Source organism: Schistocerca americana, chromosome 1, assembly GCF_021461395.2.
Source record: "Schistocerca americana isolate TAMUIC-IGC-003095 chromosome 1, iqSchAmer2.1, whole genome shotgun sequence".
NCBI classification, from domain to species: domain Eukaryota; kingdom Metazoa; phylum Arthropoda; class Insecta; order Orthoptera; family Acrididae; genus Schistocerca; species Schistocerca americana.
In genome coordinates, this window is record NC_060119.1 from 261,693,721 (window position 1) to 261,716,504 (window position 22,784).

At 42.0% G+C, this 22,784-nt stretch overlaps 1 protein-coding gene and 1 long non-coding RNA gene across 2 annotated transcripts in view; one reads left to right on the plus strand and one right to left on the minus strand.

Annotated features, from left to right (window-relative positions):
* The window catches only part of LOC124624823 (neuropeptide FF receptor 2-like), a gene marked incomplete at its 5' end in the record, with an annotated part of 228,465 nt that extends 205,906 nt beyond the window's left edge, over positions 1 to 22,559 (plus strand). Inside the window, 2 exons of the mRNA XM_047149135.1 lie at positions 944 to 1,066; positions 22,421 to 22,559. Of these exons, the coding sequence (XP_047005091.1) occupies positions 944 to 1,066; positions 22,421 to 22,559 (262 nt within the window). The remainder of the gene's footprint in view (positions 1 to 943; positions 1,067 to 22,420) is intronic.
* On the minus strand, positions 283 to 15,894 carry LOC124623204. The gene is made up of 3 exons (XR_006980684.1): positions 15,657 to 15,894; positions 1,543 to 1,797; positions 283 to 1,128 (listed from the first exon to the last, which is right to left on the minus strand). It is a non-coding gene; the product is annotated as an uncharacterized LOC124623204 (long non-coding RNA).
* Positions 22,560 to 22,784: the final 225 nt, after the last annotated feature.

Below are 22,784 nucleotides of genomic sequence, written 5' to 3' on the forward strand. Positions count from 1 at the left end.
TAGAAATACAATTCCTAACAGAATGCCGTCGCCCTGACTGCGGGAGAAAACACCATCTGAAGAGATCATTTCGGTGCGAATGAGCACATCAGGTAAGTCAAAAGCCTGTCATGGCAATCATCAGACACAAGCCATATTAGCAACCTTCAGACTCAAGCCATATTAGCAGCCTATCTTCATAGGGTTGCATATCTAGATGGGACCGTGAGGTGGGAGTGCAGAAATGATGTAAGAAATTTATTTAATATAATTACTTTTTATTTAGAAACAATTACATGGAACTTGTTGCGACAGTAGTTCGTAACCGCATTTTTCGAGAGATTTCACATTTTTCAGCAACTATTTTGTGTAATCATCCGAAATGCGAGACTTTCTCTTTCCATCCTTAGGCATTTTCAGAAACTATGATAAGTTTATTAGACGGTAAATAGCCGACAATAACACTTAAATCATCGAAATACACGTCAGTAAACACTTCACGCCCACAACTGCCTTTTCTGTTACTATTAGTGGCAGCATTTAAGAACTAAAAAAAGCATTAACGTTTTGTTACTGATAACTGGCTTCTTGTTTTCTCACTGTTTTTCGGTAAGTACTGGATTCATAGCTGATTTGGAATGAATGCATATCAGCGCTGTTCTTCTGTTTCATATAAGCGAACTGAACATGAGTAAAACAGGACATCTCAAGGGGTTATATTATACTATGTAATTGTATATTAATACAACTTCTAAAAGTCTAATAAAATATTTAGATTTTTCTCTATGATTTAATGTTTCATTAAAGAAAAATCTTGTTCCGCCACATGCTAGGACAAATAACCGACTGATTCAATTTCTGTGCCCACTGTTTCACAAACTTGCGTAATTAAATGCGGCATAAAGGTTTGCAATAGCTGTTACTTTTGAAGTGGACATTGAAATAACAATTTTGTTTGTTTCAGGGAAGAGCCACAGGGACTATACGAAGCGCAACTGGATTTGGAAGACGAGAAACGCGTTCACGCGAACTTCGTTTCAATGGTGGTCACCTACGCGCTGCTACTGTTGCCGCTGATGACTCTCCGGTAAGATCACCGAGAATACTTCTGGAGCAGCGGCTCCCAACTTCTTACGCTGTGTGGACTGTCTGTTATGCAAAAAAAAACAAAAAAAAAAACCTTAGAGGCCCAGTAACTAAATATGCAAATACAAAATACAAGCACACACAAATAGACGCATATATAAATGATTAAGATATGTATTATGTAACATGTGCACATGTATCAGCAGATCTAATCTGTAAAAACACTGTATGAGATGGACTGAATAATATTTACGCTTTTTTTTCTAAAGAAAAGATTTTTATTGTATTCACTTAGGTGTCACAAGTATATTGAAACTCAAAATCGTGTGGTCAACATTCAAAAGAACTCAATGGGATATTTGACACTGTTCCTCCCGCACAAATGAATATCAGGATTAACTTTAGCTCCAAAACGCTATCTACATTGAATCCATTCCTAGACTTATTTTTCAAAAAAGTAAAGTTGAAAGGACTCACTCACATCGATATGTTGTCGAAACGCCCATCAAGCTTCTCAGTGCAATTTTGGCAATTGCCAAATACTCTTGCCAAACGCTTATCCAGAAAGGGAACAATGGTGTTATTTTAAAAATGGATTTTACAGTCGGGTCACATGATGCTCCAGTTAATCTGGCTTCTTCACTCGACGACATTTTCAATTTCATTAAACAATTTTCTTCCAAGCGATTTTTGATACATTGGGTTTCGCCCTCAATTTTAGGCACACAGTACCTAAAAGAAACATGAAAGGCTTAGATATTGCTCTAGTAACTTTAGTTAATGGATTTCTCAATTATATCAATGAAGAATAAAAGATGTAGTCAGAACATAAGACTGAAATAAACAGTTTTTAATCAACAGAATCACAGTGTTCGAGGTATCAACCATTTTAGATAAAGTAACTGTTTTTTTACAAAAATGTGTTTGCAGTTAGATGTGTTAAAAATAGTGCATATAGTATACTGTTTTAAACAACCTGAGACTGGATGCCAAGGATTTGAGGTTATCTCTTCTCTACTGTTACCGTAGATAGAACATAAGAAACTCGAGTACTTGGTACGGTCTGTTTCGAAGATGTTTTTCTTGATTTGATAGAAATCGAGAGACTTTTCGATACATAGAGGATGTTTAGTTGATAGATGCCTTTCAAGTTTAGATAGTTTCATACATCCTTTGGATAGTGTTTGGAAACAAATCCCACACAGGCTCTTCTTCGACACCAGAATACACACACTCGTCTTAAAAAATCAGGGTTATATATACGAAAGTATGTTTTAGACCTCTTTGCTATTTCGCTGCTACTTGGACTCGATATTGGTTAACTAACAATCTCAGAAACTACAGAATCTGAAGTGGAAGTTCCCTCACCAATTCACTGCTGCGACTTACGGCCAGACCCCGCCCGAAACCAAGCATCCATACTGACGTGAAGTAGCAGTAAGAGCAGACGCAACCCTACATACGTGTCACTCATTCTTTTAGGTTTCATATTTTTAACTAACAACTTTGTCACAAATCCTCTGTGTCATTATTAGACGCATTTTGACACAATGGATAACTACCAACGCTGCATTCTGATCGCATGCCAAGGGTGCCTTAGTTGTTAGAGATGATTTCTGTCTTCATTGTTAGTAATTTATCCGTTGGAGCTAGGCATTTTTAAGGAAATTAAAAGACAATAGTATTTACAAGCCGTTACAACCACAGTCATTGTAATCAACCACACTGTTTCCATTGGGTCTCTGTAGTTTCCATATCTCTTTAGATCCGCCTCTGCATACGGAATATGACAGCGTTAATAGTTGCTCTGTTGCGGTTTTGTACAGAACTGTCGAAGACAGTGAACGATACACACAGCCGTCAGTTGTCAGCTATAACAACGCATAAGTGGTTTGTACGCAACCGACTTTTCGATATATTCAGAAATTTCATCCTTGAAAATTGCAGGCAATATTCAGCAGGAATTTTCTCTTTTCTCTCCCTCTTTCTCTATTTCGCAACGACTTATCTATGAAGGTTAACGTACATGCTCAAAAGCTAGTACCTCGATATCAGCTCTACAAACCTGTACAAATTCAAATTCTATTAGTAGCCAAATATGAAATAGACTTCATCATCATCAGTTATCTGCTGTATTAGCAGGTCCTTTGCCTCTCCATTTTCTGCGATCCATTGCTTCCTTCTTAAGGCTGCTGTATGTTGTGCCGTCCATCATGTCATCCAATATCTGGAATCTCTTCCTTCCTCGCTTCCTTTTCCCTTCTACATAACTTCCTAAAACTGTTTTATCAGTCCGTCATTCTTTCTTAATATATGCCCAATCCAATTTCTTTTTCTTCTCTTTATTACATCTAGTAACTGTCTTTTCTCTCCCACTCTTCTCAGTACCTCTTCATTTTTTACTCTGTCCATCCAACTTATTCTTTCCATCCTCCGCCATGTCCAAATCTCAAAAGCCTCCAGCCTTTCTCCGTCCTTTTCCTCATAGTCCATGTTTCAGCGCCATATAGAAGAACACTCTGTACAAAACATTTTATGAGTCTCTTTCTGAGTTTTCTGTCCAGACCGCTGCAGAAAATTCTCCTTTTCTTATAAAAAGCCTCTTTTGCCATTGCTATCATTTTTTTAATTTCTGTGGTGCACTTCCAGTCGGTGTCTATCCTGCTTCCAAGATACTTAAAATTTTGCACCTGTTCTAGTATTTCTCCAATCAGCATAATTTTTATTTCCTTATTTCCTCCTAGTGCCAATATTTTTGTTTTATTTGTGTTAATTTTCATTCCATATTTTTTTCCATTGCCGGCCGAAGTGGCCGTGCGGTTAAAGGCGCTGCAGTCTGGAACCGCAAGACCGCTACGGTCGCAGGTTCGAATCCTGCCTCGGGCATGGATGTTTGTGATGTCCTTAGGTTAGTTAGGTTTAACTAGTTCTAAGTTCTAGGGGACTAATGACCTCAGCAGTTGAGTCCCATAGTGCTCAGAGCCATTTGAACCATTTTTTTTTCCCATTAGTTGCAATGCTGTCCACCAAATCCTGTAATTCTTTTTCCCCTGTGGCTAGAAGGACCATGTCATCAGCAAACCTCAAACACCTTACTCTTCTTCCTCCAATTTCTACTCCTTTGTCGTCTAATGGGCATTGGTCCATCATATTTTCCAAGTAGAGGTTGAAAAAAGTCACACCTAGTGATGCGTGGCTGGCAACCACGGGGCCCCGAGCTGAGTCCTGGCATTGCTTCCACTTACTTATGCCAGGCTCCTCACTTTTATCTTTCCTATCTGGCCACCCTCGGCCAGCTCTTGTTCTTTTCCGACCCTGACGCTATTAGGTTTCGAGGGCTAGGGGGCTTTCATTTTCCAATCTATACTTCTCATGCAGCGTCTGACCCGGAGCGGGCTGCTGCAAAAGGCGTCTGTATCCCATGTTAGGGGCGGCCTCCAGAACTGCGGAAGGCAACGGAATACCACCGCAGATTATCTTTCCTGCATAATGCAGTCTCCATTTTATGCACAAAAATGAAAAAGACTTAACGAATCATCATTATGTCCATGGAGACTGAGTGAGGTAGTGTATTGGCTACCACCCTCAACTCGCTTTCGAGAGACCCAGTTTCAATTCTCGGGACAGCCATCCAGATATCGGTTTTCTGATCAGATCACTGCATGCAAATGCCGGGATCGTTCCTTAAAAGGGAATAAGAAATATAAGGGAAGCTCTGTCACTAATAATCTTAGCTGTGGACGGAACGTAGAACACCTGTCTTCCTTCCTTCCTTCTTGTTGTCTATGGATATTAAATGACGAAATTCAAGCGAATCGTTGTGAACAACTGCGTCCGAGAAATTACCAACTCGACAAACTACGATCGCATTGTGAAATGTCATGTGATTACGCCATGAGCAGCCAGCCACGGCCACGCGCCAGCCCTATAGCGCTATCTGTAGGAGTTTACACTTCCAGCCGCCTTGTGGCACACGATATTGGTAATTTTCGACTTTAAAACAAAAAGTGGCAGTCCGTCTTATCAGCATCTTATGACGGTACAGGGCAGGTATCGACAACGGGCCATTCCTTTTTGAATGGTATAGGATAAAGACAGTGCATTTCAACTCTTATTTCATTCTGTACTCGCTGACGTTGTCAACTGACATAACGAAGCCTCTGAAGTTCCCGACAATTTTTATCTAGTATTCAACTGTCATACAGAGCCCACGCCCCAGTGCCACGCTGCAGCGGCCCCCGCCTGCGAGTAGGCCGCGGCCCATGGTAAAGGAACTGCTGTTCTAGAAATTTCCTGGAATTGCGCCACGTTTCATGACCTCAGTTCAGCGATCGCTGTCACTTCCGGGAAACGATTGTACAGCGCGCTTCTACCGGCTTGTGGAGTCTCTCTTGATACTAGCTTGTCACCAAACGGTCCCGCTATTCTGTAATGTCTTCGAGAGTGGGTCCTCAGCATCCTGCCCAATTGATTGTACGACGCGGATACTGCAATGGTTAGCAAGCGTAACGGCAATAACTGTTGACCTCACGTTTCTTTCATGACCTAGAAGCCCATGCCTGCTTCAAAATACGAATAGGTCACGTTCCTTCGGAAGAAAGAAAGCTGTTTCCTACAGGACATGTCAGTGAACGAGAAATCTATTTCGAAGTATTGGTTCTCGTTGAAACAAAAATATAGGGTTTGTTTGCTGCGGAATAATTCTTGCTGCAGTCAGCCACAGTTTTCTTTTATTTGTTTATTTCACGACGTTTCTCGGGAGGTAATTCTCATTCTCAAATTCGTTCTTCGTGCATGATAGCATTTATAAGTGATGTTTTCAATATGTGAGCTGCTGCATTATTTTATTTCGTTTTGTAAGCAGGTGCAACTTAGAAAAAAATTTGGGAAGGACTTAGTAAATTTCTGCAGATGCTTCGATACTCTTCTTAAATAAGCAAATAAAATTATGATACATGGAAACACGTACGCTTGTAATTAATAGGCTTAGCAAATAACGACGCCGATTACATACATAAAATATTTTCTGCACTAAAGTATACATTCTCACAGCTGCGGATCTACGACATTTCCTAACCGGGGCAAAAATTTGACAGAGGTACCCCTCTCTTTCCCCTCTCCCCCTCGAGCGTTTCAGACAGGACCTCAAAAATGTAAAAAATCGATTTTTCTAAAATACGTTCATTTTGTAGCGCACGTCTTTCGGAAGAATTTGTTATATAAAACATATATGGATCTTGAGAAAATCTGAGACAAGTGATTTGGTCTTAAGTGCAGTACCATGCCTCTTCACACAACGTTCTTCTATCGCTCGTCGCTGTATTTCGTCCCATGAAATTCAAATGAGTATATTTTGTAAAGGAGCCATCAAACCTATTTAAGGCTAGTGGATATTAAAGTGTCGTGTGCTACCCACCTTTAAAAAAGCCTCACAATTAATACTGAGTAGGATTCCATTAAATATGTGGGATTATTTGCGACTGGGAGAATAACAACTCTTCAGAGGACCTGCACTCTTTATTGTCTATTAACTAATAACTCCCTTTTTTGTGGAATAAAATTAAATATGGAAACATATAACCAGTAAAGACAAGAGACAAGCAACATAGTGCACATTTCTTCAATCCTTAGCTTCCAGCATTTTTTCTCTCTAATCTTGCTACTGCTTTACATGGCGTGCTTTCCTTTCCGCGAAAGAATCTGTTACCTCATCAAAGTTCGTCAAACGTTTTGCTACGTGAAAAATCAAAAGTCCTTTCTGTTTTGTGATTGTCTGATAGATAAAACGAAATAGGGCTTTCTAATATTGCAGCAGTTGTAGCACACGCTAAACAAGCGAGACTATTTTGGCACAAATGGTCATTTTTATCTACCTCATTTACATAAATAACACGGCAGAATATAATTCACGAAGTACCAGTATCAAATGCCTATTAGGCCAATTATAAGCAAAACGTTTTATGCTAGGAAATGGTTTCACATTTCATTCATATGCTCGAGATTCTCATGCGTGAGGTCGAAAAGCAGCAGTACGAAATTTTTACATAAATTTGGAATCTTCATATTCTTCCATATAATTTGTATTATGTCCCTGTTCCTTCTCCTTCCTCGTTCTAACAAACAATCTGGTCATCACTAATTGCCGGCCAGGGTGGCCGAGCGGCTCTAGGCGCCACACTCTGGAACCGCGGGACCACTACGGTCGCAGGTTCGAATCCTGCCTCGGGCATGGATGTGTGTGATGTCCTTAGGTTAGTTAGGTTTAAGTAGCTCTAAGTTCTAGGGGACTGATGACCTCAGAAGTTAAGGCCCATAGTGCTCAGAGCCATTTTTCATCACTAATTCTGTAACTACTCCTGCCATTGACGAAATGTTTTCTCCGGTTAACTTCACTAATCCCGTCAGAATCACTAGTTCTCCTGTTACGCAATATTATGCTTTCGTACAACGCGCTTTCCGCGCTGTCCCGAGAATAAAACTTACGTGGCTGCTAACACGACAGGGAGACATTGTTTATTTTGAAAGTACTATTTGACTTGAATGAGACTAATTTCATATCCAAGTGCCACGTCCTGTATGATTTACGAGCTTCGCGTTTCATGAAGGCAACTAACGATTTTCTGCACTGTCGCCCCATATATAGATAAACACACCCTGTTCGCCACATTTCAGGTGATAACTGGACATGCTTTTTCATCTGCTAGATACCAACACAGTCGGTAAACATCTGTGTAACTGTTTTGTTTAAGCAAAATGTTTTCGATGTTTAAAAGTGTACAACAAGTTGAGTGTGATGTTAAATGTGTGTGAAACTCCGCACAAATGGACCATAAGGAAACTTAAGTCAACGAAATGAAGCAGAGTCTCGCACATCGACAACATCACATAGAAATGGCATAACAAACACAAAAAAGCCGCACTTGAAAATGGGAATCATTTCCCGAAACGCGTAGTGCGAAAAATAAAATACAGAAAATCGTGACTGGTAGCAGATGAGTTATTTATAATCAGACCATTGTTTGAATGCTAAAACCTGGGAAAGTATGTATTTCAACATAGTAAACCGCAGCCTGTTGCTGTTTATGGCTTTTATGGCTGTATATTATCTTTGTATCGACGATCACTTTTATGGAATATCACATAATGTAGTCTGATGTGGCATATTACATTTTTTGAATAGTGGATCGAAGCAAATAGACCGTTTGCAACTTAGCAGCTTACGGTGGCTACGCGCTGCATCTAATCCCAATAGATTTTTCTAGCAAATCGAACTTTGTAGGCTAGACATGTCTCCCGCTCAAGAACAGATCTGCAATATCCCTCTTATTCTAAACGATGATCCACTATGCTTGCTTCTACTCAATGCTGTGTTGTGGTCGCCGCAGATCGTCCCCCTGTATCATTTTCTGTGTAGTGAGCTTTGCCGCCGTGTTTGTTTTTTCATGTAGGAGAAAACGTCCGCAGTGAAGCTGCAGGCGCTCCCTCGCGAAAGGTCACCGCTTTGTGCGCAGTTCCGTGCGCCAGCTGGCAACCCGCTTTGAGCCCCTCACGGCCGTTGGGTTCAAGCCGGCAACAGCGCGTCCCGGATAAGCAAGGCTGCACGAGGCCTACGTCACGTAGCGGATGCCTGAATCACGTCACGTGCGAAGGTTCTGGGCGGCGCGCGGAGACGATAAGTCTAGCAGCGGGGGCAGCGAACGGCGATTACCAATCCAAACAAATTTTCCACGCACCACTCTTTCATGAGCTACAAGCGTGACGCAATAGGCAAGGGGTTATTGTTTGTCTGACCTAGTAGCGTGACCAAGTTTAAAAATGCTAACTATAAAATAAATTTATCGTTCATTGAAATCTGGCTTAATTTGACGTTTTACGCAGTACAGCAGTATTTTGGTATTCGTAAATAGTTTTTTTCTAGCATCTTATGGTGATGAGAGTCCTTGCTTGGACTTTAATACAAATGGTGCATTGCGTGCTGTCTGACTCAGAAGCACAATATGCTCATTTTCCGTGTAGACATAAAAAAACTTCACAGTTTTGCTTGCGTTTCGTCTGTGAATCCGCTGACACGGTAAAGAAAGTAAGCGATCCAGTCTGACAGATTTATGTTTAACGTCCCGTCGACATTGAGGTCATTAGAACAATCTGGTAGACACTGACAGAATTTGATGTAGTTGTGAGGCATATAATTCAAATACGCTACTAAAGAAGCTAATGTGGAAGTGAGAGAACAACGTGTCTCTTTCTGTTTTTCTTCCTGATCGGGTCAAGCTAACATAATACGAAGATATTATTCCACGAACAAGGAAAACAGGACCTCCTCATTTTATGTAAAAAGAATAAAACGGATGTTTTTGGACGAGTTGTTACCCAGTGAATTAAGTGAATTGCGGTAGATAAAGACATTATTCACATCTGGGAACTTTCCAAAGTGATGACGCTTTAATATGGTGACTCAGTGTTGTACACGTTCAGCCGTCTGTACATACTTATTGTAACCACTTGCTTTTGCTATAGCGAAACTGTGTCAGCCCCTGTGATACACGGAAAGCACAACATTTCTGAACACTTCTAGTGGAAGGGTCGAGCGAGGTAGTGCAGAGGCTAAAATACTGGACTCGTATTCGGGAGGACAGTGGCTAAATTGAGTCTTCTTCGGACGACCCGAAATACTGTATGTTTTCCGTCGTTTCCCTGCGGGCTAGAAGACTCCGTTGAGAATGTCGCAGCCAGTTTCTTTCCGCGTTCGTGTCCCAATCCGACCTACCGCGTATCTTGTCACCTCGTCGTGGAAAGGCTGTAAGTCACCATGTTATTAATGTTCTTTCTCTCATTCGTTTAGATGGCAACACCTGATAAAATTTAGAAATTAATACATTCTTGCCTTCAGTACATTGGTGGTGGAAATAGAATTCTGACAACGTGATACCACTTGAGCTGACAATGCCGTACTCCGTAGGAAAAAGGGAGTAACTTTAATAGCCGGCCGGTGTGGCCGTGCAGTTCTAGGCGCATCAGTCTGGAACCGCGCGACCGCTACGGTCGAAGGTTCGAATCCTGCCTCGGGCATGGATGTGTGTGATTTCCTCAGGTTAGTTAGGTTTAATTAGTTCTAAGTTATAGGCGACTGATGATTTCAGAAATTAAGTCGCATAGTGCTCAGAGCCATTTGAACGAGTAATTTTAATTTCTGGTTCAGGTGTGTTAATATCTCGTAAGTCGTGGAGCGAAATTTACAACAAATCCTGTTCCGAATTGTGGGCACTGTATCACAACTCTTTATCCTGGTTTTCCGTTGTAAATTCTATAACCTTGAAATTCAAATGGACTTTCTGTTGTATTTCTCATTCCTTGGAGTCCTGGTATTACGATGCTTTGTCTGTCCATTTCATTTGTGTAGTTTTTGAGCTTTCCAGTTTTCAGTAGAGAGTTTGTTATGTTCAAATGGCTCTGAGCATTATGGGACTTAGCCGCTGAGGTCATCAGTCCCATAGAACTTAGAACTACTTAAACCTAACTAACCTAAGGACATCACACACACCCATGCCCCAGGCAGGATTCGAACCTGCAACCATAGCGGGCGCGCGGTTCCAGACTGTAGCGCCTAGAATCACTCGGCCACCCCGGCCGGCTTTTTGTTATGCGTTGCAGTGTCGTTACCACGTTTATGTGTCATTTTAGTATTATAAGCTTGATGAGAGATGGTTGATTTCAAATGCTACGATTCATTTGAGTATCCAATTTGACTACCCACCAAATCCGGTGTAGCTTTCTCATACCCCACTGGGTTGCATGGTGGAAATGTTTCTCTAAAAGACCTTTTCATCTTTGACTGTCAGAGGCTATAAACCTCGAGTGGAACAAGCTCCTTGTTACAACTATGGTTGTTATCCACAGAGGATATTAATCAGCCGCCACTAACATGTGGAACAGACGCTGTTGGGGTACCACCACTGACATGAAGTGGTCGTTCCCGTGGTACTAGTTTTGGTCAACCCCCTAGGTATTTTATTTCTCCGGTCCCCTCCATATCTGCCACCTGGAAAGGCGCTCGGTAGGAGACTAGCAACTCCCCCAAGTTCTTATTAATTATTAGACCTAGTCTTGCATTACGTCTATGTGATTTGTATTTATAGTTCTGTACTCGCCCCACTAGAAATCCTATCGTTCCTGCAACTGCACGTGACGAATTCCCATTACATTCAACGACAACTTCTCCATTTCCGTTTACATACAAGTTGTCTAGCCTACTTGCCCCATTAAGGAATCTAACATCCCACGGTCCAAACTGTAGGATGCCAGAGCGTGATGTCGTGGTGAGGGGGGAGGGGGGGGGGGGGCAACGGCTTTAGTTCTTCCTTGCTTTAGCCGTTCGCTTTATCAGCACAGTGAAGCCAAGTCGGCAGTGTTACAAGGCCAAATCAGTTTTGAAACTGGGGCGCGTCCTCCTGGGGAGACGTGGGGACGTATAAAACGGCGCGCGGTCGGGGCAAGAGGAACCAACGCATTACGTTATTAAAAAAAACTAGCTAACACAGATCTGTTAATACTTAAGCGGAACTGTCTGCTGGGTATCCAGTATTTACTGTGTACTTTGAAATTCATTTTCGTCTTTGGTCATCACCCTGAATGTAAGCACAGTAACTGACCTTAACCAATGCGTCCGCTGGAAATCGTAGCGTGCGAGTACAGTAGTGCGCAAACTAGACCGATCGTCGCACATCGGCCCGATTTGGAACAATTCAAGGCAAGTGTTTTCTGTGTAGGATTTCTCACAGCTTCAAGATATAGTAATTGTTACCAATAGTGGCTTTATATCTATGCAGCGTTGTCGCTCGAGTCTTAGTCGAACTGCGTTGTTTAGTCAGTATCAGTCAAGCAGTTCAGTCGTGTGTGCGTTTGATGTGACGATGAATTATCGATTTGTAGAGCCACTTTTTTTTCTGTAGTGCGTCATGAGCTTGTCGAAGACACGTAAATACAGTGATGATTACATAAATTGTGTCATTTGCTATGAAGTCATCAGCAATATTGCCATGAGACCTTGTCGTCTCGAACGGCATTTGTGGATTAAACATAGCGCTATGAAAGATTAGCCGATGGAGTTCTCTGCTGAAAGTTGTGTGAGTTTGAATTGTATGAAACTGGATGGTGCTGGACCCACTGCTTAGTTTTCCGAAAAAACTATCCTAGCTTCCAACGAGTAATCGTTACACATCGCAACGGCTAAAAAATATCATGTTTTGGAAGAAATAAAGCACTTGTCAAACTTTGTTGAAAGCAGCTGATATTGTTCTTGGACCATAAAGTAGAAGAAAAACCTCCCAGATATTGCTTTTTGACAACACTGTGAAACGACGGATTGATGACACGGCAGAAGACCTAACAAATCAGGTAGTGCAGACCCTGAAGGATTAAGAATTTTTCGCGACAGTTAGATGAGAGTACAGATGTTGCAAATTGTTGTCAACTGTTAATTTTCTTTCGATACATATAAAACGAAACAATTAAAAACGAGGTGTTATTTTCTACACAGCTGACGACTGCGTCAAAAGCAAATCATATAATGACAACGGTACTGCTGTGGCAAAAGCTGATATGCGTATGCACACAGGACGTCCCGTCAATGCTTGAATCTCTGTCAGCATTCGTGCGGATGATTGGAGAAGAGAATTCCAATGTTACATCAATTCAGTGTGATATACACCGTCAAGCCTTGGCAGCTAACACACTTCCAAACGAAGTCATCGACTTGTAAAAACTGAATCATCTTGAAAAGAGTGCGTTAAATACTGGTCTTTTTATGGCCCTCTTTGAAGATTTGGGAACAGAACATAAAAAAATTGCTATTTCGTACGAAAGTACGCCGGCTCTTTAGAGGAAACATGTGAGTTAGTGTATTTGAACATGGAGAAGAAGTGATTCGATTTTTGGAAATTCGAAACCAAACTGAAGTGTGTGTGGGACTGCGAAAGCCAAGTGTTCAAGTTGTGTTGGCTTATCTGTGGGATATTTTCCATTCATTGAACTCACTGAGCTTGAAATTGCAAGGTGGAGATCCGAACATTGTTTGTCATCGGCATGCCATCGCAGCGTACACTGATAAGTTGCCGCTTTGTAAATGTAAAATTGTAGCCTGCAATTGTTCCTCTTTTCCTAAATTGTTTGGAATCCTGGAAGAAGAACTCTTTATGGAGGTCTGTAAGCAAGCTGATACTGCGAATAAAATATTATATCATTTGCGGCAGCTGAGGAATTCAAACGCTACGTCCCTAGCTCGCGTGATAATAATATTGACAGATTGGCATCAGATTCTTTTCACGTTGTCGTAGATGCGCAGTTGGAAACACTGCAAGAACAAGCTTTGGAAATTAAAAACGATTCTGCAGTCGAATATGACTTTGATAACGTAGATAAGTCATTATTTTGGGTAAAAATCTCGAAGTTTAACTTATCATGGCAAAGCAAGAACTACAACTGTACTTACCATTTCAGAAGCTAAATTTGTGCAAAAGGGCATTTTCAGCAGTTGTAGCAATGAAAGAGAAATACAGAAACAAACTCAATATTGATTAACGTTGTAAACCTTCTTCTTTTCAACCAAGAAATGAAAATCTTTGAAAAAATACACAAGCTCATGCATCACATTGATTTATTTGTTTTTTTATTACCACGTGTGTGTGCCAATCGTATATGTGTGCAATAAAATATTTATATTGTAAAGCTTATGAACTTTTATTGTTGCACTTGTTACTCTTCACCGCGCGAGTAGTTAAGACAGGCCGTAGTTCGGTCGTCCAACATCACCTCCATTCTGAAGCACTTTGTGCGACCTGTCTTCTGTGTCAGACTGCTCGCAGCCTCACTGATCTATAAGCAGTCGCCATTGTTCGTCTATCCATTGTGACGTATTCCAACAGACTTAATTATTTGCACAATATTTTCTACAGATAAGCGCCGTATTTGAAACTGGCCGTCTCTGTAATGAGTAAAGCCATGTACCAGTACGACGTTTAAAATTGCAGAAAGTTTGAGATTCCTTCTACAAGCACCTAGAGTCGTTGGCTGGTCTGTCTGAAAAGTTTATTAGACACAGTAGGCTTTGCAATACGCAGTGTTTCGCATGGGTGGAAGGTTAGGATTACCGTGCTGTTGACAACTAGGTTCTTGGAGATGGATCCAATGCTCGGATTGGCGAAGGAAACTGACCGTGCCCTTATCAAAGAAACCATGTTGGTTACCAATTTTAATCGATTCAGGAAACTCGGAAAGAGTGCATTATATTGTCCGAAAGACGAATTTAACCACGAATATTCCAAATACGAGCCCCAAAGTCTTATGTACCTCTCTCGGCCAAATGGTTAAGGATCTAGTGTAGTTCAGTTTAGAATTTCAGTGAGTTAGCGCGAGCTTAAAAATAAACGATTTGAACATTAATCGAAACAAGCTGTAAGTGGATACTATATTTCTGAAATCACCACGAGTGGTAGGAATCACCTGAGACTACTGAAACGCGTAAATGAACACTACGGATGGGAGGGTTCATAAATTGTAATTTGACTTACAGATGTAGTTTTGGCCTTAGTTTTTTTGTTTTTTTGCTTTAAAAACTTCTCGGGTTTTCTACTGTCAGCTCGCACGGTGTTTGCCACATTTAGGGAAGCATAACTTTTCTTTACAAAAAATGTAACGAGGGTGATACTAGAGATAAATGAAAAGAAAATGAAAGAAAATACTGGGGAGGATCAGTGCAGGTACAGAAACGTAAAGGAGTAAAAGATGCTATAGGTTGTCTGAGGATAATTGGAGGAAGAATGACAGAAATGAGCAAATAGGTGTTTTGTCCACTAGGAGAAGGCATTCGACAGAGCCAACTGGAGTACCTGTATATTGCTGGGAATTTTAAAAGATATTGACGTAGCCTGGAAAATTGGAACGCTAGTAAAGGAAATTTACATAAAGCAAAAAGTGACATTGTAGAAGTGAGGAAATAGAAGAGATGAACACTGGAAGGAATGAAATGCAAGCATGCTCACTGTAACCGAAGCTGTTCAACATATTTGGAGAAATAGGTAAGGACGTAAAGGACGCGAGAGACGTAATTGGACGATAAAGGAAAGAGAGTATACAATACTCGCATGATCAAATAGTATTGGCGGAATCAGAAGACGAGCGAAAACACGTATTGAAGACTGTTACAAGAAGGAGTGAACAATATGGAATGAAGATATGTATAGGAAAGACAAAAGTCATGAGAGGAAGCAAGGAGGAAGTTCCCGTTAACATATTCATAGATGGAAAAAGATAGAACAAGTAAAATATTCTATACCTCGGAAGTTAATAACATGAAAAGGAAGCTGCATACAAGAAATACGGAGGAGGCTATCTATGGAAAAGTGAGCATCCGAGAATGTGGAACAGTCACTGACAGCCTGAATTCCTGTGGAGCTGGGGAAGGATTTGCTAAATGTTATGTCTGGAGTGTCGTGATATACAGCAGATGTTTAGAAAGTCATGAAATGTGGTTATGAAGAAGACAGACTTAAGAATGAAAAAAGTAATGCAGAAAATAAGGGAAGGATGAACATTACCGAAAGTGTTTGAGATAGAATAGAGAGCCTCAAGTTGGAGCATGTGGTACGACGTACACTACAGAAGAAGAAGAACTTTTCCTCCAGCCTTCCGGTAATGAGTCAGTGCGAGATGACTGGCTTGCTCATACGGGCCTCAGTGGCGACAGTGGTGTAAATGGCCCGGGCCCCGCTGGTGCATAACATACCAACACGCCCGCCGGACGGTCCTGTTTACGTGAGCGGCTGCCGTCGGCTGCTGACGCACAACATGAGGGCCTGCTCGGCTATTTTCGAGCGGCCGTTTCCTGCCTTTTGAGTGCCCATAGGCGAGCCTTATTTGGGGAATCGAGCCGGAATTCTCGGTATATTGTCAGAAGATAGGAGGAGAGATATTATGTTTCGTGAAATTTAACGGTATTTAGTTGCCTGCGTCGAAAATAATCAGACGAGCCATACTGACTTAGAGAAACACACTCATCGTACTGCAATTTTCTTGGTATGTATTTCAGCTTGATGCCGTGCGAGTTGTATCATTACCGAAGAGCGCAATGTAATGTTGAGAGCTCCTCTCGGCATCTATAATCCTGGTGGCTTCAAAGACAGTAAATTCTTTCAGGATACACTGCATGGCTTTTGCAAGTGGAATTCGACGGTTGCAGCAGGAATAGACTTTATTGGGAAGATAAGGCATATGTTTGAAGACATATGAGGTGTGGTACTGACGTTCTGTGACCTCAGCAAGGCATTCGACAGCGTTTCCCATAAAATATTGCTTAGTAAATTAAAGTGTTATGATACTGGAGCTGTTGCGCTGGCTACTCTTCAATCTTATCCTGAAAACTGAAAGTAGATAGTATCGGTTCATGGTGCAATCTCCCAAGAACAAAACCTGGAGCACGGCGTATTCTAGCCGTCCGGAGTGGCCGTGCGGTTCTAGGAGCTACAGTCTGGAACCGAGCGACTGCTACGGTCGCAGGTTCGAATCCTGCCTCGGGCATGGATGTGTGTGATGTCCTTAGGTTAGTTAGGTTTAATTAGTTCTAAGTTCTAGGCGACTGATGACCTCAGAAGTTAAGTCGCATGGTGCTCAGAGCCATTTGAACCACTTGGCGTATTCTAGGGGTCCGTCATTGGACCTCTCCTGTTCCTTATTTACGTCAGCGATCTGGGGTGTACCAACCACAATTTACAGTTTGCTGATGACACCACTCTTTTTGCGAAATGAAAAACTGCTGCACAAGCTCTGCAAGCAACAAATGTGCTCTTTGAAAACATCAAAGAAATCTTCATCGACAAGAAATTGTAAATGAATGAAGAAAAAACACAGTATCTGATATGCAGCCGTAGCAACGTTGCATACCACGATAATCTGGAGCCTGTCAAATTGTTGTGATTCGAGATTGACAGCAAACTATCAATGAATGAGCACACAGTGTGTGTGTGCTCCAAGTTCTCCCGTGCAATATATTTTCTGAGGATAGTAGGAGGTGCATTAACGGACCTGTACCTTATAACAGTGTATAATGCAGTACTTCATTGCGACATAAATTATGGCCTACTGTTAAGGGGACATTCTGAAGTTTACAAGGATGTATCAATGCTATAAAAGAAAGCAGCCAGAATCATTGCATCAGGTAAAAGACTGGAGCACTGCAAGCCTGTATTCACATGGATAGGAATAATGACAATCTTCAGCCAGTATGTGTTTTTATACCTCATCACTGTATAAGTAAACAAAGTGTTTTCAAGCATGAGGCAAGATATATATAGTAATGACACCCACAACGAGGGGAGCATTGATCCCCCAAGCTGTGGAATATCTGGAACACAAAATAGTTTTCCAATGATTGCTTTAAAAATGTTCAACTCATTGTCACGAGAAGTTCAGTACCTGCCACCAGGACTATTCAAAAGGAAGGCCGCACAGGCTCTGAAAGACTAATCATTATACTGTGTTGGAGAATTCTTCAATAGTGACCAAAGTGAATGGACGCAAATATATATAATATACACATTGTGAATATTCCATCTAGTCATGACTGGTAAACGAGGCAGATGTTATTGAAGAGTTACTGTGTAACATATTCAAATGATCTGACGAGGACACGATAGTAAGTCGAAAAAAAAACGGCAGAAATGTTGTCAGTTGAAGAATTCATAGTGACTGTGATAACAAAGGAAAGGAAATAAGTGATTTTTTCTGTTTTTCAATCAAAGATCTTCTACCTGGTCTGACCGGCCCGCCACAAATTCCTTTCTAGCACAAACCTCTTACTCTCAGAGTAGCACCTGCACCTTACGTCCTCAGTTATTTGTCGGATGTATCCCAGTGTTCCACTCTCTGTCTTCTCCTATAGCCCCCTCTCCGTAAATTAAGGCCTCTGTTTTATACCTGTAGGCTTCTATACGCCAGGAACGCCTTACTTCCCTGTGTTAGTCTGGTTTTATATCCTTTTTGCTTCCTCCGTCGTGGGTTATTTTGCTTGCATGGTTGCAGAATTCCTTAACTTAGTCTAATTCGTGATGACCAATTTTGATATTAAGTTTCTTGCTATTCTCATTTCCGCTACTTATTACTTTTGTCCCTTTCCGGTTTCATATTCTGTACTTATTAGATTATTCATTCCATTCAACATATCCTGTAATTCTTCTTCACTTTGGCTGATGATGGCCATCTCATCAGCGAATCTCATCACTGATACCCTTTCACCCGAAATTTCAATGCCAGTCATGAACCTTTCATTTCCGTTATTGCCTCATCGATGTACAGATTAAAAAGCAAGGGTGAAAGACTGCATCCCTGTCTTACATCCTTTTTGATCTGAGCACTGTTTTCTTTGTTATCCAGTCCTACTGTTCTCCCTCGACAAATCCCATGGGTGGATCTTAATTCTCTTCAGACTTGTTTCCATTATAAAGCGCAACGTCAGAACTGCCTCTCTGCTGCTTTTACTTTCCCAAAACCGAACTGATTGTCATCTAACAGATCCTCAGTTTTCTTTTTCATTCTTCTGTGAATTATCGTTGTCAGCAGCTTGGATATACACTCCTGGAAATTGAAATAAGAACACCGTGAATTCATTGTCCCAGGAAGGGGAAACTTTATTGACACATCCCTGGGGTCAGATACATCACATGATCACACTGACAGAACCACAGGCACATAGACACAGGCAACAGAGCATGCACAATGTCGGCACTAGTACAGTGTATATCCACCTTTCGCAGCAATGCAGGCTGCTATTCTCCCATGGAGACGATCGTAGAGATGCTGGATGTAGTCCTGTGGAACGGCTTGTCATGCCATTTCCACCTGGCGCCTCAGTTGGACCAGCGTTCGTGCTGGACGTGCAGACCGCGTGAGACGACGCTTCATCCAGTCCCAAACATGCTCAATGGGGGACAGATCCGGAGATCTTGCTGGCCAGGGTAGTTGACTTACACCTTCTAGAGCACGTTGGGTGGCACGGGATACATGCGGACGTGCATTGTCCTGTTGGAACAGCAAATTCCCTTGCCGGTCTAGGAATGGTAGAACGATGGGTTCGATGACGGTTTGGATGTACCGTGCACTATTCAGTGTCCCCTCGACAATCACCAGTGGTGTACGGCCAGTGTAGGAGATCGCTTCCCACACCATGATGCCGGGTGTTGGCCCTGTGTGCCTCGGTCGTATGCAGTCCTGATTGTGGCGCTCACCTGCACGGCGCCAAACACGCATACGACCATCATTGGCACCAAGGCAGAAGCGACTCTCATCGCTGAAGACGACAAGTCTCCATTCGTCCCTCCATTCACGCCTGTCGCGACACCACTGGAGGCGGGCTGCACGATGTTGGGGCGTGAGCGGAAGACGGCCTAACGGTGTGCGGGACCGTAGCCCAGCTTCATGGAGACGGTTGCGAATGGTCCTCGCCGATACCCCAGGAGCAACAGTGTCCCTAATTTGCTGGGAAGTGGCGGTGCGGTCCCCTACGGCACTGCGTAGGATCCTACGGTCTTGGCGTGCATCCGTGTGTCGCTGCGGTTCGGTCCCAGGTCGACGGGCACGTGCACCTTCCGCCGACCACTGGCGACAACATCGATGTACTGTGGAGACCTCACGCCCCACGTGTTGAGCAATTCGGCGGTACGTCCACCCGGCCTCCCGCATGCCCACTATACGCCCTCGCTCAAAGTCCGTCAACTGCACATACGGTTCACGTCCACGCTGTCGCGGCATGCTACCAGTGTTAAAGACTGCGATGGAGCTCCGTATGCCACGGCAAACTGGCTGACACTGACGGCGGCGGTGTACAAATGCTGCGCAGCTAGCGCCATTCGACGGCCAACACCGCGGTTCCTGGTGTGTCCGCTGTGCCGTGCGTGTGATCATTGCTTGTACAGCCCTCTCGCAGTGTCCGGAGCAAGTATGGTGGGTCTGACACACCGGTGTCAATGTGTTCTTTTTTCCATTTCCAGGAGTGTATGAGCTATTGACCTATCGTGCGATGTCTCCGGCATGTATCTGCCCTTGCTGTCTTCGGAATTTGCCGAAGATTTTTTACCGAAAGTTTGATGTTAAGTCGCCAGGCACATAGATTCTACACATCAGCTTGCATAATCGTTTGGTTACCAATTCCCCCAATGACTCAATGACTTCTCTCTTACTTGATCTTAAATCTTCAAGAGGTATTTTCCCTCTAACACTAGCACACCTGTGACTTCCATATCGACTCCAACTTCTTCTATCACGTCATCAGACAAATTTCCCGCCCCCGTCATAGAGGTCATAGAGGCCTTCGCTGCACTCAGTCCACCTATACGTTATTTGCTCTGTGTTTAACAGCGTGATTCCCATTGCAGTCTTAATGTTACCACCCCTGCTTTTAATTTCACCGAAGCTTGCTTCGACTGTTCTATACGCTGTAACTCCACCCGACGATCACTTCTTTTTCGATGTCTTCACATATTTTCTGTTTATTTCATTACTGTCGGCTTTATGTCATTGTATGACCACCTTTCTCTGAACATTTTTGTACTTCCTTCTTTCGTCGATCTATTAAAATATTTATTTTGTTACCTAAGGTAACTTCCCTCTTACCTTTGATATACCTATGCCTGTCTGTCCATCTTTGATTGTCTTCATTAAAGATGCCCACGACTCTTCAGCTGAACTACTTCGTGTAATATTCCTTATAGCAGTATCCACAACCTTTAGTACCCCACTTCCTTCCAGAATGATTCTTCTGGACGATATTCTTACAGTTGAGCCCACTCTTCATCATTACTAAGTTGTGATCTGAGACTATATACGCCCCTGGGTACGTCTTACAAACCAATATCTGATTTCAGAATCTCCATTTGACAATGATGTAATGCAGCCGGAATTTTACCTTGTTCCAAGTCTTTTCCAACTATACCTCCTCCAATTGTGAGTCTTGAACAAAGTATTCGCTATTACTATAGGAAATATATTGCAGAAATCAAGAAGCACTCCTGTCTCTTCCTCAGAAAACAGTAAACCACACTTAAAACAAATGGGCGTCCGTGGTACATGTAGAAAGTATTTGGCAGCAAACTAAAATCGAGGAAATATACTCTAGCTTTTTATCCTTGGAATACTGTTGCGTACATTCTGTTGAACGGTAAAGACAAAATCACAGCTTTAGAATAAAATGGAATTTGTAGGATTTCCAACACCTTTGTGCCAGTTTATATGTAGGCCAAGCTCACTGGGTGACAACTATTAAACTAGCTGAGCATGGAAGGAGTTGGAGACTGAAAAAGAAAGATTCCATCTTTGCTGAAAACGCTCTAGATGATTATAATTCTGATGGTATTAAATGTGATGTTCTACTCAGAGGAAGTAAAAGCAGAAAACTAACATTACTCGAAATTCTGGCTATTAATAAACACCAAAAAAGAATCCTGATCTGATCCTTACTGACAAAACAGTTTCATTATTCATCTTTACTAATGTGGCCGTGACCACTTAGTATATTCCTCACCATTACATAAAATGCTTGTTACAAGTGTTGACCGTCAACATTCTGTAGACTCCTTTCTCCTCTTTGGCACCCCACTTTTTTTTTTGGCCTGTTCATCATATTCAACAGTTTGTCCATATAACAAAGTAAGCTGTGAATAAACTTGTTGTAGCTGGGATTCACAGTCATAAAGAATTTTTTTGAAGGACATCATCTTCAGCTTACATTATGTTGACATGGCTTAAAGCCATAATATCAGCACTTGATAATTGCCTTGCCTAAGACCGAAATCGCAGTAGTGTAATAATAACTTATAACAGTCACTGGCGTGAAGATGATGTCCTTAAAAAAAAAAAAAAAAAAAGTAAGCTGTGCTATTACCCCCTCACACAGTGTTTTTGGCCTATATATTCCTATACTTTTAATCTAAGCGTGTAAATTAACATTAGATTTATTTGTTCAGAGCTTCTTTGTGAATTATGTTATACGTGGGAGTGTATCAACATATAGTCGTTAAACGTCATATATATTTGGAAAACAATCTTTGTACAGCTATAACCTCTCACTGATGTTGTGTAGACTGTCTACTTGGTACTGAAATATCTGACGAAAGCATAGAAACCCCAAAGCCGGTTCATAACGAACTATTAAATAAATATTATTGTGGGACATCAATGCTGTGTATTCAAGTTTTTAAGTAATGCTACATGTTATCTTAGTGTTACTATTTGTGTTGGAATGCAGTTCCTAGTGAATGCATAATAGGCACCCATATCTGGGTCACTAAATACGCAAACTTTCAACTTGTTACAGACTAGTCAATCAGATGGTGGCTGAGACGTACGACAATGGTGCCACGTATGACGTCATATACACCATCTTCGTGTGGTTTGCATTCTTGCACACTTTCACCACACCTTTCTACTTCTATGTCTGGAACTATGGTCCGTAAGTATCGTCATATAGTATTACTTGCCAATTAATGAGCTGTTCATTTTTAAATATTGCCCATGACTTAATGCAAACGGCGTACCGAACGAGGACCAGGCGGGAAAGATGCAATGCAGCCACGATCTGGGCTGCGTTGGATATAAACCAGATATAATAAGTCAACTGTCCGAGAAACAACTGCAATTCCGTCACATTCCGCGGGGTGGAGAGTCTCGGATGGCCAGCA